General features: G+C 40.5%; 1 protein-coding gene across 6 annotated transcripts; it reads left to right on the top strand.

Moving 5' to 3' along the window:
• The first annotated feature begins 2,912 nt into the window (after positions 1-2,912).
• On the top strand, positions 2,913-8,120 carry nkpd1 (NTPase, KAP family P-loop domain containing 1). 6 transcript variants are annotated; one of them, XM_027028207.3, is made up of 5 exons: positions 2,913-3,023; positions 3,403-3,479; positions 5,460-5,588; positions 5,889-7,729; positions 7,865-8,120. In XM_027028207.3, the coding sequence occupies exons 2-5, from the start codon at positions 3,467-3,469 to the stop codon at positions 8,084-8,086; spliced, it is 2,205 nt and encodes a 734-aa protein (XP_026884008.2). In that variant the 5' UTR covers positions 2,913-3,023; positions 3,403-3,466; the 3' UTR covers positions 8,087-8,120. The 6 variants fall into 6 exon arrangements, with proteins under 6 accessions (XP_026884008.2, XP_081564149.1, XP_081564147.1 ...); XM_081708021.1 differs by lacking the exon at positions 2,913-3,023 and adding an exon at positions 5,296-5,366 and having other exon boundaries at positions 3,395-3,479; positions 5,472-5,588; XM_081708019.1 differs by lacking the exon at positions 2,913-3,023 and adding an exon at positions 5,296-5,366 and having other exon boundaries at positions 3,395-3,479.
• Positions 8,121-20,084: the final 11,964 nt, after the last annotated feature.

Raw genomic sequence — 20,084 nt, 5'->3', positions numbered from 1 at the left:
AGAGCTCCAACAGTTGACTTCTTCCCTTTCTAAACTCCACCCAGCTCTGAAATCTGGAGTGTAGCGCCTCCTAGATAACGTATTTAGATGTAACGTATTTAGAAGTCCGAACATTCTTAGAATTTAAATTCCATCTGTTAGAACCCTACATACTCTTACTTTTATTTCTTTGCAACACAATTCCTCATAAAAACTCAGTCACTTACTCACAACTACCAATGCCAAGAATTCCTCCATAAAATTATGGAATTCGGAATATTTTCACATCTGTATATTTTATAAGGAAATCACAGGTGATGCCTTTACTCATAATGTACGTTTTGAGAGAACATACGCACTGACCTATAATCTGCTGTTAAAATAAATATTCCTCTGACGCTCACTTATCAGTCCTACAAATGAAACCGTGGATAAAAAAAAAACTCTAGGATCATGCAGCGACTTCATCTCTCGTTAGGGAGCCCCCACTTCTCTCTTACAGACGAGACTAACACATCATAGACACGCTCGTCAAGAGCGAAATCAGTTCAAAATAACTGCTACTGAGGCGCGCAACCATGCTGCATGTGAGACATGTAAATGTATTAACTCAGCCACCATTATAACTGGCTCGAAAGGGTCAACTGCTATCACCCATTCTTCCTCACTCATTACTGACGGAGCTAGCTATTGCATCTCAAGCAAAATATGTAATCAGCTGTATTTAAAAAAAACTGAAAAGACTTGCTGATCATTTTGTAAAACACTTTGGACCATCAGAATGAAGGACACATTTCCAGTGGCACTTTAATGCTAACGGACGTTGTATTAATGCTATGGCAGCAATGATGTGAGAAAACATAGAGAAAAAGAAGCAATATGCATTCTCAGCACTATAGAATCCCATATGAATGATTTAAACATTTACTGTAACGATAAAACGGTTATATACATATAAAGAGAGAGAGAGAGAGAGGTAAAAAAATATATAGAGGTAGAAAAAACAAATTACATAGAAACCCTTTACTCATACTCTTTCTGTTAATCTCCTGTCAGGCCATAACTGCAAGCCATGAGACAGAATTCAAGACACTGCTTTAATATTGAGTCTTTAAATTCTAATTTTGAGGCATTCAATGGCACTTCACTAAAGAAAACTATATGTTAGCTCTCAGAATGCCACATATGATGGATGGGCTAATTTCAGAGAGATTTGAAGTGTGATAAACTAATGATTAAAGTTTCAAGGTTGTAAAAGAGGATTTCCAATACATAAAAGCCTTAAATGAACCACACCTCATTTCCTACTCAGGTCATCGTGCATGACTTTGGCTGGTATTGCAAACAGTTTAAAAACGGTAAAAGATAAATTGGTATCACTTGTTTTTCTAACTTTTAAAATTTTAATTATATATTCTTTTGTCCTCATGGTGCACTAAAACCAGCAATTTTTAAACACTTAACAAAACACATACAAGCACCACACAATCGCCACAGTCCACTACATCCACCTACTATTTGTCTTCCAGAGCAGTAAGTAGAGCAGACTGAGTCGATCGTCTCTCTAATCTGAGTAATCCAATGGGGAACATTTATCAAACTTCATTTATCACAGAAACAGGAAATCTATTTATTGAAATGTATATCTCAAAATTAGCTCCAGTTTCTGAAAGAATCTGACCCATTTCCTCAAGATGAAAAAGTGTTGTTCAAACAATAATTAAAGCATATTTATCAGCTGTGGAGAGAAGGCTCTAATGTTGCTAACATTTAAACACTTACAGTGAGAATGATGACATTCCAGTAGTCAGTATTTCACGAGTTCATCTTTGGGATTGGGCCGGTCCTTCACATCCTTCACAGTGTGATGTGGGTAATCTCACAGGTAACCTGGACTACAAAACATCAACACACTTGCAACTTTTCACACAATGTTTTTGGTTTTGCCACTATAAAGACTGAATCTACAAAACTGAAAAAGAGAGAAGTATGAGAAATGCAATGTGAAACCCCCGAGCACCAATAAACAATACAACAAAATCAATACAAAATCCTTTCTTGCACGAATTCCTGATGCATAAGGAGAATCAACAACAAAAGAAAAAAAAAATGTGATATTTAATCCCAGTTTGTAATATAAATGCCATTATTATCACATCCCACAGCATATATGAGATAATTAGGTATCCACTATACCACATAGTTTTGTAAATGAATTGGGTCTGATGTACAGAATGACTGCAGCGTTTACTGGCCAATAAGCTGTCCGTCAACCTCCAAGGTGCTGGTCTTCAAATCCAATTTTCTCTTCACCTTCACGTTTTATGTTCTTCATGCCTTTACAACAGTGGAAATCTGTGAGCGTATGTATGTGCTGTGCAGGATAGAAAAGGCACAACACAACGCATACAAAACACCGTGCATTCAGGCATGTGAACAACCCGTAGGAGTCTGAGAAAGGCGCCACAGAAACGGAAATCATCATAATAATAATAATGCAGATGCATCAGCACCTAATGAGAACTTCATGGTCACAGGTGAGTAATGAATGGTGATCAGTGTTGGAAAACTACACAGATAATGTACAAGCCTGGTGAGTTTCACCACAGCAGAGATGGCTAACAGAATCAGCTTTGCTGACCTGCAACCTCAGTACTAAATGATTGTTCCTGTACATAAGACATAGGTAATAAACCTCTTTGTTCCATTACGCAGAGCTACACTCCTTTTCGAACTCCAGCACTCATTACTTCTTGAAGCGCTTATGTCATTGGTTATGTTCTCAGGGCTTTGACCATGTAGGAACCAATTACGCCCGTGTTTACATTGGTACTGCACCCACAGTTAAGATTTACAACAAGCCCAAAGTCCAAGTTGCTGTCGTCGTTCCACTCCTACACGTCGACCAGCTCCCTGTTTCAGTTTGTTCGCTTGCCATATAAAAGTCTCTCTAAAAAACTCTTTTCTTCAGAAAGCATCAGCGCATGATCAGACAATGCCCACTAAACTGCCGTAAACACAGCTTCTAAATCTGCTTGTGGACGGTAAGACGTACTTTTCGTTATCGTATTTTCCAATGAAAAAGAAAATTTGAACAACATTCCCTGTAGAACCATTAAGAGTCAACAGGGCGTCTGTTATCTCTGGGATCCGGTTTAGAGTGCTTGTGCCTTTTTCAGCAGTGTACATTACATTTCTTGCAATCTCAGACCAAATTGATACAGCAGCTCAACCTGATTTGTGGGAAATAAATGCATTGCTTCTTAATACTATGTCCTTACTGCTAGGTAACGGTAGACATACAAACGGGGGCATTCGCGCATAACCTCATTAATAACAACCCGTAACCATGGACATCAAAACAAAGCCGCTGCAAGCGTTGTCTTCATAACAAATCTCACCATCACATTTTCTCATTTTCAGGATAGCTGGAGGAGCGATCGTGGTTATGTTTTGTTTATGACTGGAGGGAGGCGCACAACTGATAATGGCAGCAAAAGGTACTAAACATTTTTTAAAAAAAGCAAGGAAGCAGAACAAATGAAAAGCTAGACTGATGTAGAGGATCCTTTTAATTATCAATCTCAGACCACCATTTGAGGAAAATAATAGAACTACTTATGCTCTCTGACTCTCCTGCTCAGTCTGTGCCCTATGGCACCTTTCAATTATCTGGAACCAGTTATAGCCATTATGTTAATTACATATCTTTATTGTGCTTGCATTATGTGAAGACTTTTCTCCTCAGGACAGTTGAGAAAAAAACGTCTTTTGAAAAGTACGTTGCGCTGTTTCATAAAGTAGGCTGTGATTTTTAAGCTTTTCCAGTGTAGCAGGCTTAGTGTCACGTCTCTGTGAATGTTCAGGTATGCAGCAGTAATATGACGCCTACAGCTGGAGTATCTTGTGGCTTTTTAGAGTTTAATACAGTTCTGAGAAGAAATTTGTGAAATCGTTTGAGTGATTTTTATAAGATAAAAAAAAAAAAAAAAAAAAAAAATGTTTTTTTTTTTTTTTGGCCAGAGACCAGTTTTGCACAACAGATTTCTATTTAAGTGCAATATGCCCTTAACAAAAGATTTTAGAGGACGTCTGAAGAAATCTCGTCACACATAATGAGACTGAAAAGGGTATCTGAAATCCCAGCACTGGGCACCTCTGCCTCTAAAGTGTGCTCTTGTTATCCTAAACATTATACCTGTCTCAGTTCACCACAGAGTCCCTGGAAGGACTAATGGGTTCTTCAGTGACAGCTACCATCCGGCTCCGAATGTCTCCTTCCAGAATAAAAACCTTAACCGTACTCTCAGAGTATATAATGGCAGGGAATCTACACACAGGCAAACATCCACACACCTAATTCAAAATCTTCAAATTCAAACCTTCAGACTAATTGTCATGTATCTTATTTTTATTACACTGGCTTCTGGATTTCAAATCAACTGCCATTTCATATTGTGCTTTCTGTGGTGTTTTCTATCCAGCTTGTGCGCTCTGTGTTTAGTATGTTGTGCTATGCCCAAGTATTTTCTACATAAAGCAGTACATATGAACGCTAAAGTCTCAGTGTGTCACAACTTTTCGACTTCAGGGCTGTGTGTCTCGCAGTCATTAAGGGATGAATGAATTCCAAGAGAAACCAGGAAATTCTACATAAGATTGTCAGGGTATCTGTCTGTTATCTGTAACTTAAAAGACGCTGAGTTATGCAGTGTGACAGTGTTGTGAAACAGATAATTAACAAAGTGGCTTAAACTGAAGAAATGATATATTTTATAATATCGTTTTTGGTTATCATGATACACTACTCTAAAGCAGACTGTTCAAGCAAGAGTTCCCCAAAAATACATGAACTGTCACGGTATGGCCCCTCCCCCCCAAACGTCTCCGTGTGTGTGTGTGTGTGTGTGTGTGTGTGAGAGTGTGCGTGTGTGTGTGAGTGCGTGTGTGTGTGTTCGTCTGTATGACCATGCCCTCCTTGTGTATCGTTAGCATGCGCGTATATAATCGTGTGTTTCAGTCTGTGGGGGTTGATGTTTGAACCCAATAGCCCTGCATCCTGCTCAGCCTCCACGTCACAAACTGAAGCTCTGTATCGAGAAATGGGCTAAAATAGCTCCAACCAGTGCATAAGGGTGAACTTTGGAAAGTTCAGAAAGTGTTTTTTTAAGTCTCAATCAGGCTATTTAATTAGTTTGAGAATTTACATCCTTTTTTTTGCTAGCTGGCTACTGTCAGTTATAAACTCAATGGCAGCTCTATCTTCTCATTTTCATCCAAATAAAAAATAAAACCCACTGCATACCAACATGGAAGCACTGTGGCTTCCAGCTTATTGTCATTAGCAAACCAGTTCTACATCATAGATCAGTGGATGTCACACTGCTGTAAGTATTGTAAAGGTTCACAAATAACTATGAAAAAGCTTGTTAATAACTTTTAAACACATTGTGAATATTTGCACCTCCTTTAATTAACAGCTCTCTACTCAGACAGTGTTTATGCCTACGCCTTATCGAAGACTCTCAGAAAAGTCCACTCACCTCTGACTGTGGGATTGTATTCGTCCTGTCACAGTAGGATCAGGATGGTCCTGAGCTGCATTGAGAGTACGTATACCTGTGAGAGTACGTGTACCTGTGAGCACAGAGATGTGTATATTCAGACTGTACCAAACGATGTGCGAGTATGGTGGAACAAAACAATACAGGTGATAGAGAAATGCTGGATTCTGGATTCAGCATACAAAAATATATCAACACATTTGTTTGTTTGTTTGTTGATTTTTTGTATAGGCCAAAATCTGAATGTAGTGGAGGTTACAATGATTAGATAGATTTATCTTTTCTGCTGCATTCATCTGTTTGGTTGTTTTTTTGTTTTTGTTTTTTGTTTATTTCTCATCCAAGGTCATATGAACAATGAGGCAAAGAGAAAAGTGCACAGACGCAACGGGCCGGCAGGAAGAGCAAAGGGTCATCTAGAGCGAGCCTGCGCTGGAAACCTGTTTTCACTAATCATCCGTCTCCTCTTCTTTCGACCTGTGTGGACAGAAGACAACCAGAGCAGAGAAGACGTCCGCTACGTGTTTGTGAGGTTCAGCGCTTGGCACTTTGCGGGCAGCGACATGCTCTGGGCTGGCCTGGTGATACAGGTGTGCAAGGCTCTTCAGGACACCTTCGGAAAGCTGCAGCTCAGCCTCTTCCGCGTGGCTCAACATGACCCGGAAGAGGATGCTAAGAGAAAGACGATAGAAGACGGGATCCGGGACTGGAGGCCTAAAAGAGTTTGCTGCATTCCTCTTTGGTCCTTTGTGCTGATGGTTTTCGTCGGTTCAGTTTTCATTCTGGTCCCCCTTATTATTCTTGGGTTTCCCCAAAAACAGGATGAGGGGGCAGAGGAAGGTGCTAAGGAGAGCGATGGCTACGGCGTGCTCGAGGGTCTCGCTATCGCAGCCCTGGGGGTCCCAGTGGCGACTGCTGCGAGGTTCACCTTCATGCTGGGCAAGAACCTGATCTTCAACCAGGACATCAACATCAGGAGAGGCCTGGACAACAAGAAGGTCAGCGAACAGCTTGGTTTAATGCACGAGGTTCGAAAAGAAGTGAGGCTGCTGTCGTGCTTTATTCACTTCATGGAGGTGTTTGAGAGGCGCAAGATAAACGTGGTACTAGAGATCACCAATTTGGACCGCTGCATGCCAGAGAAAATCGTTGGTGTTTTGGATGCAATCAACATTCTTCTGTCTGATGAGGAAAGTCCTTTCATTTCCCTAGTTGCGGTGGACCCAGAAGTGCTTACCCAAAAAGTAGACCAGGTGAAAGGCTGCATCAGTGCAAGGGACAGAGCTTATGCCCTGTTGGCGCACATAATTACACTACCCTTCACCATTCCACCTCTGTGTTCTGTATCAAAGTGCAACGTCTTCCAAAAAATTGTACGAGGTCAGTCTGAAATTCTCGTTAGTTCCAAGGGACATGAGGTTAATTATTTATGTGATTCTAAGACAAACATAGAAAATGACACTTTGACAAACAGTAGCCTGAGTACAGAAGGTCAAGCCACTCCCCTGATCACAAAACAAAGCAAGCCTGAAACTTATGTAAACAAAACTTACATATTAAATGAGGATGAAGTAGAAAAGTTAATCCAATCTGCACTGAACTGCATATCCTTGAATAACCCGAGTAAGCTTCCCAGCTACATCTCAGAAAATACTGTGTCCATGAGAAGGGTGATCAGCTCCATCAGGGTGGCCATTGTAGTCATGGAGGCTTTTAAGATTGAGCTTCCTCCACCTGAAAGAGTCGCCGCCTGGGTTGTGCTGGCGGACCGCTGGCCCTGTCGATTAAGCTGGATACTTCAGTGTGTGGAAGATGAGCAACAGACTCTGGAGGTTCATGATAGTCATTCTGAAATACCACTTGGTCTTGATCCCAGCAGGACTCTTTGGGACGTGTACAATGTTCACAGGGTGGAGCTCCATGTAATTGCAGATGAGGTGGAGATGTTCCTAGAAAGAGATGACGATCCTGAGATGTTTGAGCAATTCCTCAAAAAGGACTTCAAATTCACAGTTGGGGAGATGGTTCAGCTGAAATCACATACAGTTAATCTTGACTATTCCATTCAGAATGAGTTGGCCAGGATCAGAGGAAGAAACAGACTGAAATGCACATGGAAAAACGCCTTCAACTCTCTGTTTCCTAGAACAGTGCTAAACATGACTGTTGACGATGTCTGCAAAGAGGTCAGCGCATTATTTTTTATTCTTTTTATCGTGATCATGTATAATCAATCTTCTTAATATACAACCTCCAATTAAAACAATAAAAATGACTGACGTGATTCACACTGTACTTTGTGCATTTGTCTGTCTCTACAGATGTCTAGGATAAAGCTCCCTGAAAAGTACACCGAGACTGTGAAGGAACATAATCTGAATGGGCGAACACTGCTCCTTAGTGACCCATCTGACCTAAGAGGGGTCATGCATATGACCCTTGGTGAATGGACGACTTTTAGGATTCACTTCCTCGGGGTCAGGTCAGGTGGCCGAATGGGTCAAAGTAAATCAGTGATCTCAAAGCCTAAAGTGGTCATTTGATCTGCTCTGGGTAATAAAATATAACTGTACTGTCTCTGTGTGTGTGTGTGTTTAGAGGAAATAGCAGAAAAGGAATTGCAATTTCTGAGTTAAAATTTGCACTATGCATAGCAATACTTGTATTAAGATACAGAATGATTCTTCTCAGACACATGCAGGTGCACTGACCGAAAATGTAATGTATGCTTGTGAATCAGACATTCAGAGTGAGACAAAAGCTTTCATATGCAACTGACATTTCCACTCTATAAATTGCTCAAGTCTTAGTGATGAACAGATCTGCAAATTGATGACTGAACTGATCTAGTTGTAGTAGTTTGGTAAAATGTAAGTATGATGAACAATGAGCACTTTAATGAGTTATGTGTGAGAAAACATAAGCTATGTTATGAGTGAAACTGTTTTCTCCCTATGAGTAGTCCTGGTATCATTATATAACAATTAGCATAATTAAACCTATGTGTAACCGGTGGAACTTTGGTTTTGCTATGAATCACGCAAGGACGCTGTCAGCCGTGTACTCCCGTCTTATTCTCCAGGTGCCTTAGCACTTAGCAATTAGTGGCAGCACAGAAACACAGCAGCATGTAGGCCATTGAGCTGTTGTATTTGGCACTGGCGTGGGTCTGCCGCTGGCCACGTCTGCCTGAAGGTATGTGCTCCACGCTGTAGTTCACTTTTTTACATCAGTTTCATACTGCCCAGATATTTGAGACTGGGTTTGTGTGCTTTTGCTTAGTAGCAGTGGGTTTAGTTGGTTTCATTACACATTCCTTCAGTTGGTGTGTCGTGTTTACATCATTTATAGTTCGCTCTGTTTCCAGCTCATCAAAACCGAGTGTTTTAGCAGAGATACTTTATTCATGTACAAAGCTCATCAACCCATTTTCTGGTTAGTTTTTCTATGCTTGTTGAGCCCAGTTGAGTGTCCATTGCTTATTGGATCTAATTCTTTGTGTTCTAACTTCTTCTCCTTTTGGGTATATGCTTTCTGATGGGCAGTTTAGTGATATTTGCCAGCACTTTATGGGGTTATTTTATGATAGCTGAGGGCGGCTCTCAGCCAATCGGCATTGGCTTTTATTGTTTCTTCCCTTTTTACAGAGCATCTTAGAGCTCATCATGTCCTCCCCACTGGCTGGTTACAGGCCCCCTATCACACACTCTCCTCTGTACTTCCTTCATAGGGGCAGCTTCTGCAGTGTGAATGACGTGCATTTCGCCCTTCATGGACAGGGTCAAGTTGTAGGACTGTCCACACTTGTCCTTTTTTCGTGGGGTTGTTCACCCTTTTGCCCATCCGAGTCAAAACCATGTCTCTAAGTATTTTCTACACGTGGGCCAGCCTGGCTTTAGATGCACATAGTATACTCCCCACCGAGATTAGTGGAGTTATTAAAGAGGGTCACATATGTATTATGTAGTCGTGTTCATTTCCAATTACAGGCTGTTTTATTCAAACACTTTTCCTTAATGTAAGGGAAAAGAAAGATTCTTAAATTTGATTTGTTGATTTTTTTTTTTTTTTTTTTTAAATGCCTGATCGTGGTGCCACTATCTGCACTCAAACATTATTTTTAAGCAATGTGGACTTTTAACCACTTATAATTCATCTTCATTAGATATGAACTCCAATATCCAACTCCAGGAGACTCTGAATTGTGTAGTAAAGTTCAAGGTTACGTGTAAACTCACTGCTCGGGTTACTGTCAATGCCTTTCTTTCAGGGGAACTCATTGGCCGCCTCTTTAGGTACACCAGGTCTCATTGGTGCATTTGCAGACTTTAGGCCTACCTGTTGCCATGCAGAATTTCATCAGCTTTCATCCATTCATCACAGGACAGGTGCTGACCACATGACTACTTCAGATCCATTCTGATTTTATTATTAATTCACAGACCGGCACAGCAATAAAACTGACTGACACGTCAGTGGCTGCTGCATGGATATGGCTGTTATCAGGCACGGAAGAGTTGACAGATATTGTATACATGTCACTGCATAGTGTGTAGTCTGTCACACAAATGTATCCAATCTTCCGTGGTCCTGTGGATTTAGAGTAGGAGGACTGCTAACACACACAGTGCATGGCAACAGTATATTTAAAACCCTAAATAAAATATGCAGGGTATACTTTTACGTATGTGTGTATTCTAGTTATATTCTGGCCAGACCATGGCAAAAAGCTTCTTCAGAAGAGGCTTCTACCCATAATGCTACAGTAGAATTTACCACCTTTAGCAGGGTAATTACTGAAGCGCGGCCAAGGGCCAAATGGGACAGTAAGTAATTTACCAAACGTGGGAAACATATATATATATATATATATGGAGTTTGAGCAGCAGTCATGACTTACGTCTCCCAGAGAGGCATCTGGCTAGGAGATCTTTCATCTTTCACATCTTTCATCAGGGCTGTCTTGTCGGCCCATCAGTCAGCTGCGTTCTCGCGAAGAAAAATAAATAAATGAGCCCGACATGGGCCTTACCGGTCGCTGCAAGGAGGTGTAATGTTTTGATTAATAAACACCCAAGTTTAAAAGGCCAGAGTAAAAAATAAAAGTGAAGAAAAGAAGATGCGGAGACTAAAAAGGAATATTTTTTAATGGGAAGACTATCATTTTTTAAGAATATGCCTTCATTAGTAAATACTTTTAGCAACCAGTTCGAAGCTTTAGTTTGAGTTAATAAACAGAATTATTTTTAAATCATTTGCAAGGTTTAGAGGTCGCTCTTTAAACCCTGAAAATACCTTCATGTTAATACACTGCCACAGCCTCAATAATTGGAATTATAATTATAACTCTGGCATGATAGCAATGCAAATATAATGCATTATTTCATAATACATTACATGGTGCTCAAGATAGCTTCAAGGTTATTTAGAAGATTAAAGCCAACAATAACATTATTGTTAAAGCCAATGCAAATAATTGCACCTAATCAATATGGAAGTTTGCTCCTAGAGTGTTTTGACCGCTGTCTGTGGGCTGTGAACGTGGACATCTGAGAAGCAAGTGAAAGCACAGCATATGCTACGCTCAGCCTAAAAATGCTTTATCAAATTCTATTCGCTGCTATATTAATGTAGCAGCAAGCAGTGGAGTGTCTGCATGGGGTGTGTATACTGTGCTGAAACTTGACTACTCGGAAACCGTGAACATCAAAGTTGGGGTGTATAAACTCAGTATCATGCAGACATATTAGGAGGACGACGTGGGTAAGGTGAGGAGATACATTACTTCCTCTCATTTACAATCAATGCAGGAACGTGGCTTTGGTTGGAAAGAAGAAATTGCTATGCTGTTCATTTCTATATTTGCCAGAGGAGGACGTCCCTCGGTTCCTCTCAAAGTTTCTTCCTCGTGCTCTAGGGAGTTTTTCCTCGCCACTGTCGCCCTTGTCTTGCTCACTGGGGGCTCGGCCTCGGACATTTGTAAAGCTGCTTTGTAACAAATGTTGTAAAAAGAGCTACATGAAGCACTATATAAATACATTTGACTTGGCTGTATATTTGTGTGCATCACAACTGCATTGCTAGATTCCCTACATGGGAAAATAATACAATAGCTTCTATGGACTTATTATATTGTACAGGATGGTGCGTACATGGGCAGTACAGTCAGATGTACCAAAACACTCATGAAGCAGCGTTTTTTTTTCCAATATCTCGTCCCGTTCTGAAAATTCTCACAAATATATACCATAATAATGCATAGCTGCATCAGGAACATATAACATATACATGTGCATATACCGACTGTACAGACTGAAACACCTAAGGCCCAAAGTACTGGTGGCAATGTCATATGGACCAACGGTGGACCAGTAAGGGAGTTTCAATGTCCACTTCCAGTGCTGGTATTTAAAGAGCCGTGATGATGATGATGGCTGATATATAATGCAGATATCATGTTGTTGTTCAAATACAACTATTTAATAATAAAAACAAATGAGACAAAATTGCTCAATTCCAATGAACATTTATTCAACACATTGTCTGCATCATCTGTTTGCTTAAGTAGATCTGTACTCTGTCTAGAGAGCAATTATATTACATTTTAAAAAACCATAAACTAAATGAATGTCAACATGCAGCCTAATCAAAAAATAAACTTTGTTAAGAAGAGAGAAAAGAAACCTTGATATGTGCCAAAAAATATCACCAACACAGATTATGCCATTTACTTAAAACAGCATTTACTGGGTCATCCACTAACATGGCCACACCTTCACTCACCAGAGATACAGTAGTGTCCACACAAATGCTGTGGACTACATCAGCACGCGTTACTCAGGGAGCGAAGCATAGTCAAAAAAATGCATATCAGATGCTTTTTAGTCCACTATGCAATGGCACGCAAGATTAGCGTCCTGTGAAGGTATGACTCAAGCACATAAAAGCCATTGTGTTCGGGCGGAGGAACCACTTATGTTGACTGCATTATTCAGCTTTTATGGCTGTTTGTGTAGTAAGGGGCTGATTTCCACCTGGTTGTATATTTTAGAGTTCAACACAGAGAGAAGGCTACGCTTAAAGTGAAGGTTTCCCCTGCACTGTCTGATTTGATGGCAGTCCTCCCTTTTCCTGCTCCTATCTCTGTTCATAAAGCCAATCTTGATTCTGTGCGCCCCCCCCCAAATAAGAAGAATTTCCTTTGATAGTGGGCATCGGTGTGCGGAATGATACGGTCAGAGGAGACGGAGCTCAGTTTTGTACAGGCACTGATTACATCGGGTCTCTAAGGCCCCCTATCTCGGTCCAGCTGTGAGAGTGGAGACTCATGGGTAAAAAATAATGAGCAAGGACTTCCTTGGCATTTGCAATTCCTCTCTCCATGGCAAGACAGCGCATGCTGTTCAGCCAAGCTAACAGCAACACCGATCTACTAGACTAATGTGGAGATATTAATTTCATCAAACAGGGGAGACGCTAGAACCGTTCAGCAGTTATTCCGCAGTAGCCAGGACTGAAATGAGGCATGTAAGACTAAGGCTAATGGATTTTCAGTGGAGGAAATCCTGGAATGAAATACACAGCTCAAGCGCTGGCTATGGATTTATGTCCCAATTTGCACTCACGCAAAAGAGGGGATCAATTTACTCCTTGACTCCTGAATTGCAATTAAACATTCACAGCAGTATTGACTCCAGCACAAATGTTCACAGTTCATAAGTCTCACAGGCATGACATAAATTCGATGGAAGTAATGATATCTATTTTCACTTTCAGTTTGTTTGGTGGCAATTACAAGCATTACTTTGAGAGCGGTCAGATGCCTGCCACACAGTGCGCTCCAAGATGGCAGCATAAAACCATGTGAGCATGAGGTTTGATTTTACTCAGTGTGGGGTTTAAAACTGGAGATACAATTCAGCAATGTATGGTTCTTACCTAAATTAGATTAAGGACAAGTGAGACCTAATGTTTAATATGTGAGTAACATTTAGGTTGAAATTACATTAATGGCTGTTATACTTAAGGTTGACACCAAAGCTGCAATATTTGTTATTTACAAGAAAGATGCAGCTTACAGCATTAGTTCACAAATGTTCATCAGTACATTATCAAAAAAGATATCACATAACATGTACTATTTAGTGAAAGTGTATAGTATATAGAAATGATGATGTTTGTGCTTATGAACTATGATATCAGATATATACACATTCCTTTATCTGCACGACAGGCTCATTCAGGTCAACAGTGTGAACAGTGAAATACAGCTCAACTCTGAGTTGTATGTAATCATACTGGCTAGCTGCAGCTGGTCAGATTTCACCTGAAGCATCTGCTGATGTGGTTCTAGTATGTATGCTGCGTATGGGAGCTGGTCTTTTCATATCAATACAAAATGTGCTTTTCATATCAATACAAAAAATGCTTTTTTTTCCTGCTCATGCAGCACCACAAACACAGCACACGTTCTTTCAAGGATATTTTGTCCCCTCTATTATTAGTAAATCTATTAAATGTGGAATCCTGTTTGTGGTTTGCTACTATAACAGGAAAAATATACACACAGACTCATTTCAAGTTGAAAAAGCCTAATTTCAAGTTGACATCATCAGTGACTCTGCTAACATGTCAGCTTACGTTTAATGGTTGTAAATTCATTCAGTCTGATTTATTCATCATCAAATATACAGTAGGTACTTTTTACATGGAAACGAGGAGGGTTCCGTGGCCGTATGTGGGCCGCTCATGCGGAATTCTTTGTTCCGTGGGCTTTGGCTATAGCCGTACCTATTTCAGTAGTCATACCTCTCTGTGCATTAAAGCCCACACATGAAGAAAGAGGGGAGTTGGTTTTACCTGCTGCTCTGGTGAAGAATCCTTGCAGTATCGCCATTCTTCACCTCAGCTCCACTCTGCTGTTGCTCTTCTATGGTGTCTCTGGCTAGCTAACGCCGTGTCTTCTTTTGCCAAACATGATTTCAGCGTCCACCCGCCCGTCTCTTCCTGCTTTCTGTCTTTGACAGTTTGGTATATCGGCGGGTCCAAACACAAACACTTCAACTCACCAGCTATAGCTACTAAATTAGTCAAATAAAGTGGATCCTGGCTGATTAGTGCACACGGCACATTTTGGTTAAGAGTAGTTCAGGCTAAACCTGAACCAGATGGTAGCCTGTCGTGTCCTAACGTTAAGACGGAGTTATCTGTCGGCCCAGATAACGTGGTAAACGTTCGTTCTGATGGGAGGTTAACTTAGCTGCCATGCCGGTTATGTCAGCATGGTGGCGCTGTGCATGTGCGTATGCCAGTGTGTAAAAGACGCATTTGAGTGTAGAATTTGGGGTGAAGTCAAACAAATGTGACATTTGTAAATCTTTCCAAATTCAGCAAGTAGAGTACTCTGAAGTCACAAGCAACAGGACGGATACTTTTCATCTGCAGCCAGTGCATTGGAATTAAAATCCACAAACTCATAAGAAGATGTGAAGGTTGGATTTTTAAGGTTGGGCATGTCTGCAGATTAATGAATGTGCTACATATGGAAGAGTTTATGATTAATGAATTCAGTACATGTGGATTGGGACTTCCTGCTAAATTGATTGACTGAATGATTGATTTTTGATTGATTCACTGATTGATTCATTCATTGACTACTTATTTGGTGTGCAGACAAAGCTCTGCAACAATGAAGTGAAAACCAAGACATGTGTTAAAGGAAACAGATTGCTATGATGTCAAAGGCAGAGCTGTATAAGGACTTGCAACCTCACAGATTTCACCTTTGACATGCATATAAGCTTGTTTAAGGCTATGGGTCAATGCCCTAGCAAGTAATACAGGCACCAGCTGATGACTGACCAGAGTCAGACTAGCATGGGGAAAACGAGGAAGATCTGCGCAGTGGCCGACCTGCTGTGACCTTCCTTACTCCTCAACTGCTGTAGAGGGACAAGTACCAGATCATGAAGAGGACAAACACGATCACCACTGCAGTCCGACACGCTAAACCAGAAGTCAAGACTTGATTCACACACCCTTAAATGGAAATGAATAAGGAAAGTCTTTTTCAGGAAGGCCTGTAAACAATCAACACTCTCAGTGGGCAAAGGCACCAACAACATTTATCTGACACATTTTCCAAAGCAACTTACAATTATAACTGAATGCAGTTTGAAGAGCCTTACACAAGAAGCCAACAGCAGAGGCCTGAACTGGCAACCTGCTGATTACTAGTCAAGTACCTTCACCACTGGGCTACCACTGCCTGTGCTGATGTATGAACCACACTTCTCCAAATGAATTCAACCCAAACCGACCTCTCCACACAACCAGGTTATTCTCATGACTGTTACTCTCTGGCTATTCTGTGTCTGGGTGATATTTTTAGCATCAAAGTTTTTGATGTTATGTGTAGAATATGCAACATCATCTCATCACTTCTTTGTGGTAAAATATATATTTATCAATTTTATTGATTTTTGTTTCAGTGATCTGCAAACGCTAAAGTACCTGTGTTCAGTATCTGCTTCATCTCCACCACACCGTCCAAAGTCTGCATTAACAACATCCAGGACCTCCCGAAAGACCTGCTCGTGGAACAGACATCCAACGCATGTTGGTTTCACGAGCCAATACCCAGAGTGATTTGGAAGAACACCAGAAAAAATCCTTCACACCTAACACACCTGACCTGTTCCGCGGCCAGGACAACCCTTCCTGAGGAGATAGAATCTCGTGAACTGAGGAACACACCAAACAGTGGTGTGTGTTTGCACCACGCTACACATCATCCGAAGATTGTTTTCAGCCTTTTTCTTTTAAAAAAAAGAGCTGTGATTACTGCTTAAGTGGAGTCGATTGAAATTTCCAGTTTGGTATAAACATTTTAGAGGGAGGAGGATGGCAATTTTCAAGAAATTGTAAATTGGGTAATAGTGCTGTTTGTTTTCCATGAACCATAAATGTGTCTAAATAGACTGGTGGGAAAAAAACACTAAATGATCTGAAATTCCATATATATATTGCACGAATATATTGATATATTCAGTAGTGTCCAAACCTCAAGCTGTATATGTAAACAAGACAAACCAAAATGTCACTTGATAAGTTAGAAGAGCCAAAATGAATCAACGGAGTTCTGTTTAGTAAAAGGTGAGAGGGGAAGATGAGGGAAGCATCACTGTCGAATCCATGGGGGTTGTCACATGTAGTTCATGCATCTTTGTTATTTTATTAAAGATGGTACTACAGTTTAAATAAGCATACCAATAGATTTAAGGCTGGCCATAGCCATACCCTGGCATTTCCTGTAATGTTTTAAAACTCAGTCATGATACTGACACTTTACTCATTTGATCTGAAGGTTATTTGGGAGATCAGGTTTCAGGTTTCAAGTGAGTAAAGCACATTGGTAATAAAAAAAAAAATGCCATCAAATACATTAAGTAAAACAGATTGTCTGCAGTGACATCAATCTGTATAACAGACAAAAAGGTGACATCAGTCCCTTATGTAGCTTCAGTCTGGCCCAGACAAATTTATAAAAAATGGTTTTAATATTATTACAAGTAAATCTTATTTTGGAATCTTTATCTCATGTTTTGAAAGATTGTTTCAATACTTGTAGCACCTATTCCTCAAGTGAGACTCTGGGGTGTCAGACTGCCTTCAGAGAGATGTTGGCTAAGTAGATGACACTCCCAGCCACGGTGCTGGGGGGCTGGGGTTTATGTGGGAGAGGATTCCTAATACGGTTCATGAACTATTACTGAAAGGTTTGCCACACAAACAGACTCCTCAGTGTCTGCAGTGTCACAGCAAGCGGCTGCTGTGCAAACAGGATCTATGAAGGGACAGACTGAAGATTATGAGGCTCAGTTTCCTTCTCTTGAGACAGCCCTAACCGACATGTAGAAAACAAACAGAGCTTCCAAGGCAAGGCACTGGGACCTGGAAAGGTTGGATTCACCATAACAACAAAAGCGCTGGCATCCCAGAGGGAATGGCTCAGGGAAAACCAACTCAATTACTTACTGCCCTGAACCCCAAACTCTCCTGAACTCTTGGGTGAAGCTCATTTGCTGAAGTTATTGATCACGGATCTTCATGTCCTGCAATAGAAACAGTGGGGAAAGGCAAAGCTTCGCCCTGGGAATGCTTGGATGGAAGTCCATAGGAGAAAGCAGGCGTTAATCTTCTTTTAAATGTTCCATTAGATATTCTAGCTCTTTCTTGGTTTTTCTTTGTTCTTTTATTTATTAATTTATTTGCAGGGTATGTGTCTGTAATCGATGCTAATGACAAAGGTAGCATCACATTAGCCTGTCGGAATGTTTAAGGGTTTGGCCAAACAGGCAGATGAGATCGAGTACTTTTAGTTAAAGGAATGAAGTCAGATGTATCGCACTTGTATTGTAGTATCAGAAGTAAATAATGATCAGGAACCACAATCTCTTCACAATGAGAATGCTCTTTTATTTGAATGGGTGAGCCCAGATAAAGGACTAACTCAACAGTCTAAATGTGGGAAGGTGAAATGAAAAGAAGGCAAAAGACATTCCCATTAGACCTAATACATAACTGGACAAGACTAACACAAACCACAAATCAACTAACACAACACCTAACTGAACTAAAGAAAAGGTGAGCAGAGAGGAGGACTCCTCACCATACTCCTAATGTGACTCCTCAGCATATTCCTACCGGGACTCCTCACCATACTCCTCCTGGGACTCCTCACCATACTCCTACTGGGACTCCACACCATATTCCGACTGGGACTCCTAACCATACTCCTACTGGGACTCCACACCATATTCCGACTGGGACTCCACAATATATTCCGACTGGGACTCCTCACCATACTCCTCTCCGACCTCTCACAGACCTTCAGGCTCAAGTCCCTGCCGGATGGCACAAAAAGCCATCGATGCTGCAACAGACTGCAGTAATTTATTCATAATTAGATGTTCCAACATTTCTAGAATTTATCTTGATTCTGCATGAACTGAATCAAAAGTACTTGATGGGAATAGTGAACATAAAATAAGAGGTTTTATGATTAAAGGTGTGTGGTAAATATCGTATTCTATTAAAAGGGGAAAGAGAAAAATATCTCAGCATCCTACAGGGCCATAGCGCTTAAATTTTAATCAAAAAGTATAAACCAAAATGTTGGCCTCTGGGCATTGGAAAGCATGTTTCTATAATTAAGCAGACCAACCACACTATGCTTACTCCAGGCAAGTTATCATTTTGTAATGTGCATCTGCTTCCTAAGACCTCACGCACAGACCAACAGCACAACTCTACAGCAGCTTTGGTACTGCTGCTCAAAATCTATTCAGTAAGATAGACTTGCTGTGTGTTTTTCATGTGCTTAAAAAGTGTAGGTTTGAAGATGGTTTGAACACGCAGATAAAAATGCTTTATTTATGTCCAGTGACAACCTATATTGACTAATGTTGACTGGTCTTGTTCTTTTTAATTACACTGTGGTGTTCTGAAAGGGAGCCGTAGCCTGTTAGAGAAAATCTTTCATTTTATCCTGGAGTGTTTAGAAGTAGCGCTTAGTAGCTGCTATCACAGTATCAAAAACAAAACATTTGCAAGCCCATGTCATGATAGTTGATATGTACCTCTCCGATCCTGCAGTCATTAACTCAATAAATGACACAGCCATATTTAACAAACTGTCAGGTTATTCATCTAAACATGAGTACAACTGAATGTATGATTCTTGCTAATTAGATTAGTCCCAGGCTCTTATCTTACATAAAACCAAAAATCCGAAAAACGTGAGTGAAATAACCTTTCAGAAGTGAATGATAAACTCCTTTCCAGTGGTTGGTTGTGTCACAGTTATTACGATGCTTTTTGCTCCTAAGTGATTTTTTTCTGTTCCCTTGCCTGTGCTCTTTTTATATGCAATTATTCTGTGATTTGTCTGGGCTACGAGACACCTCGTATATCAAAAGCTCATCTGCACAAACCCCACAGTGATAAGGGGCGTGGAGCTCTAACCGATGCTCCAGATTTGGCAGTAATGCCAACACCAAGAAGACCACATAATATTTCTACTCACAGTCATTTACCCACGGCGTTCCAGATTCCAGGGCCCTGATTTACTAAGGGCCTAAAAAACAAGGACGAATTTGTGCGAGCAATCTACTAAATCTACTGTGGTTAGTGGTTGTGTTGCAGATGGTTTACAAAGAATATTTTCATAAATATAAACACATGCAAAAAAGGCTGGGAAAACAATATTCAAATGAGGTTTTTGTCTGTACTAATTGTTCTCTATATCCTGCCAACTTCAGTTCAGATCTATCAGCAATGTGAAAGGGAATTCAAGGTGGCAAAGAAGTGCTATCTGAAGAATGAGCACATCCAAAATCAGTAAAACAGATAGAATGTTATGCATAGAAAAGCGATATGCTACTACTTTTGTGAGAAAGTCAAAGCTGTGGGATAAATGAGTAGGTGATCACACCACTCCACTTCAGCTCTCTTAAGCTAAGGTTAGAACAAGGTGAGTGC

Source organism: Electrophorus electricus, chromosome 26 (assembly GCF_041902795.1).
Source record: "Electrophorus electricus isolate QZ-2024a chromosome 26, ASM4190279v1, whole genome shotgun sequence".
In the NCBI taxonomy this organism is placed as follows: domain Eukaryota; kingdom Metazoa; phylum Chordata; class Actinopteri; order Gymnotiformes; family Gymnotidae; genus Electrophorus; species Electrophorus electricus.
The sequence above is the reverse complement of the archived record's forward strand: the minus strand, read 5'-3'. Positions and strand labels throughout refer to the sequence as shown.

Bases quoted from the DNA above. Each gene is read 5' to 3' on its own strand.
- nkpd1 (XM_081708019.1), top strand. From the start codon at position 3,439: ATGACTGGAGGGAGGCGCACAACTGATAATGGCAGCAAAAG. The intron at 5,367-5,459 runs GTAAGTATTGTA...TTTAATTAACAG, and splicing joins TCAGTGGATGTCACACTGCT to CTCTCTACTCAGACAGTGTT. The intron at 7,730-7,864 runs GTCAGCGCATTA...CTGTCTCTACAG, and splicing joins TTGACGATGTCTGCAAAGAG to ATGTCTAGGATAAAGCTCCC.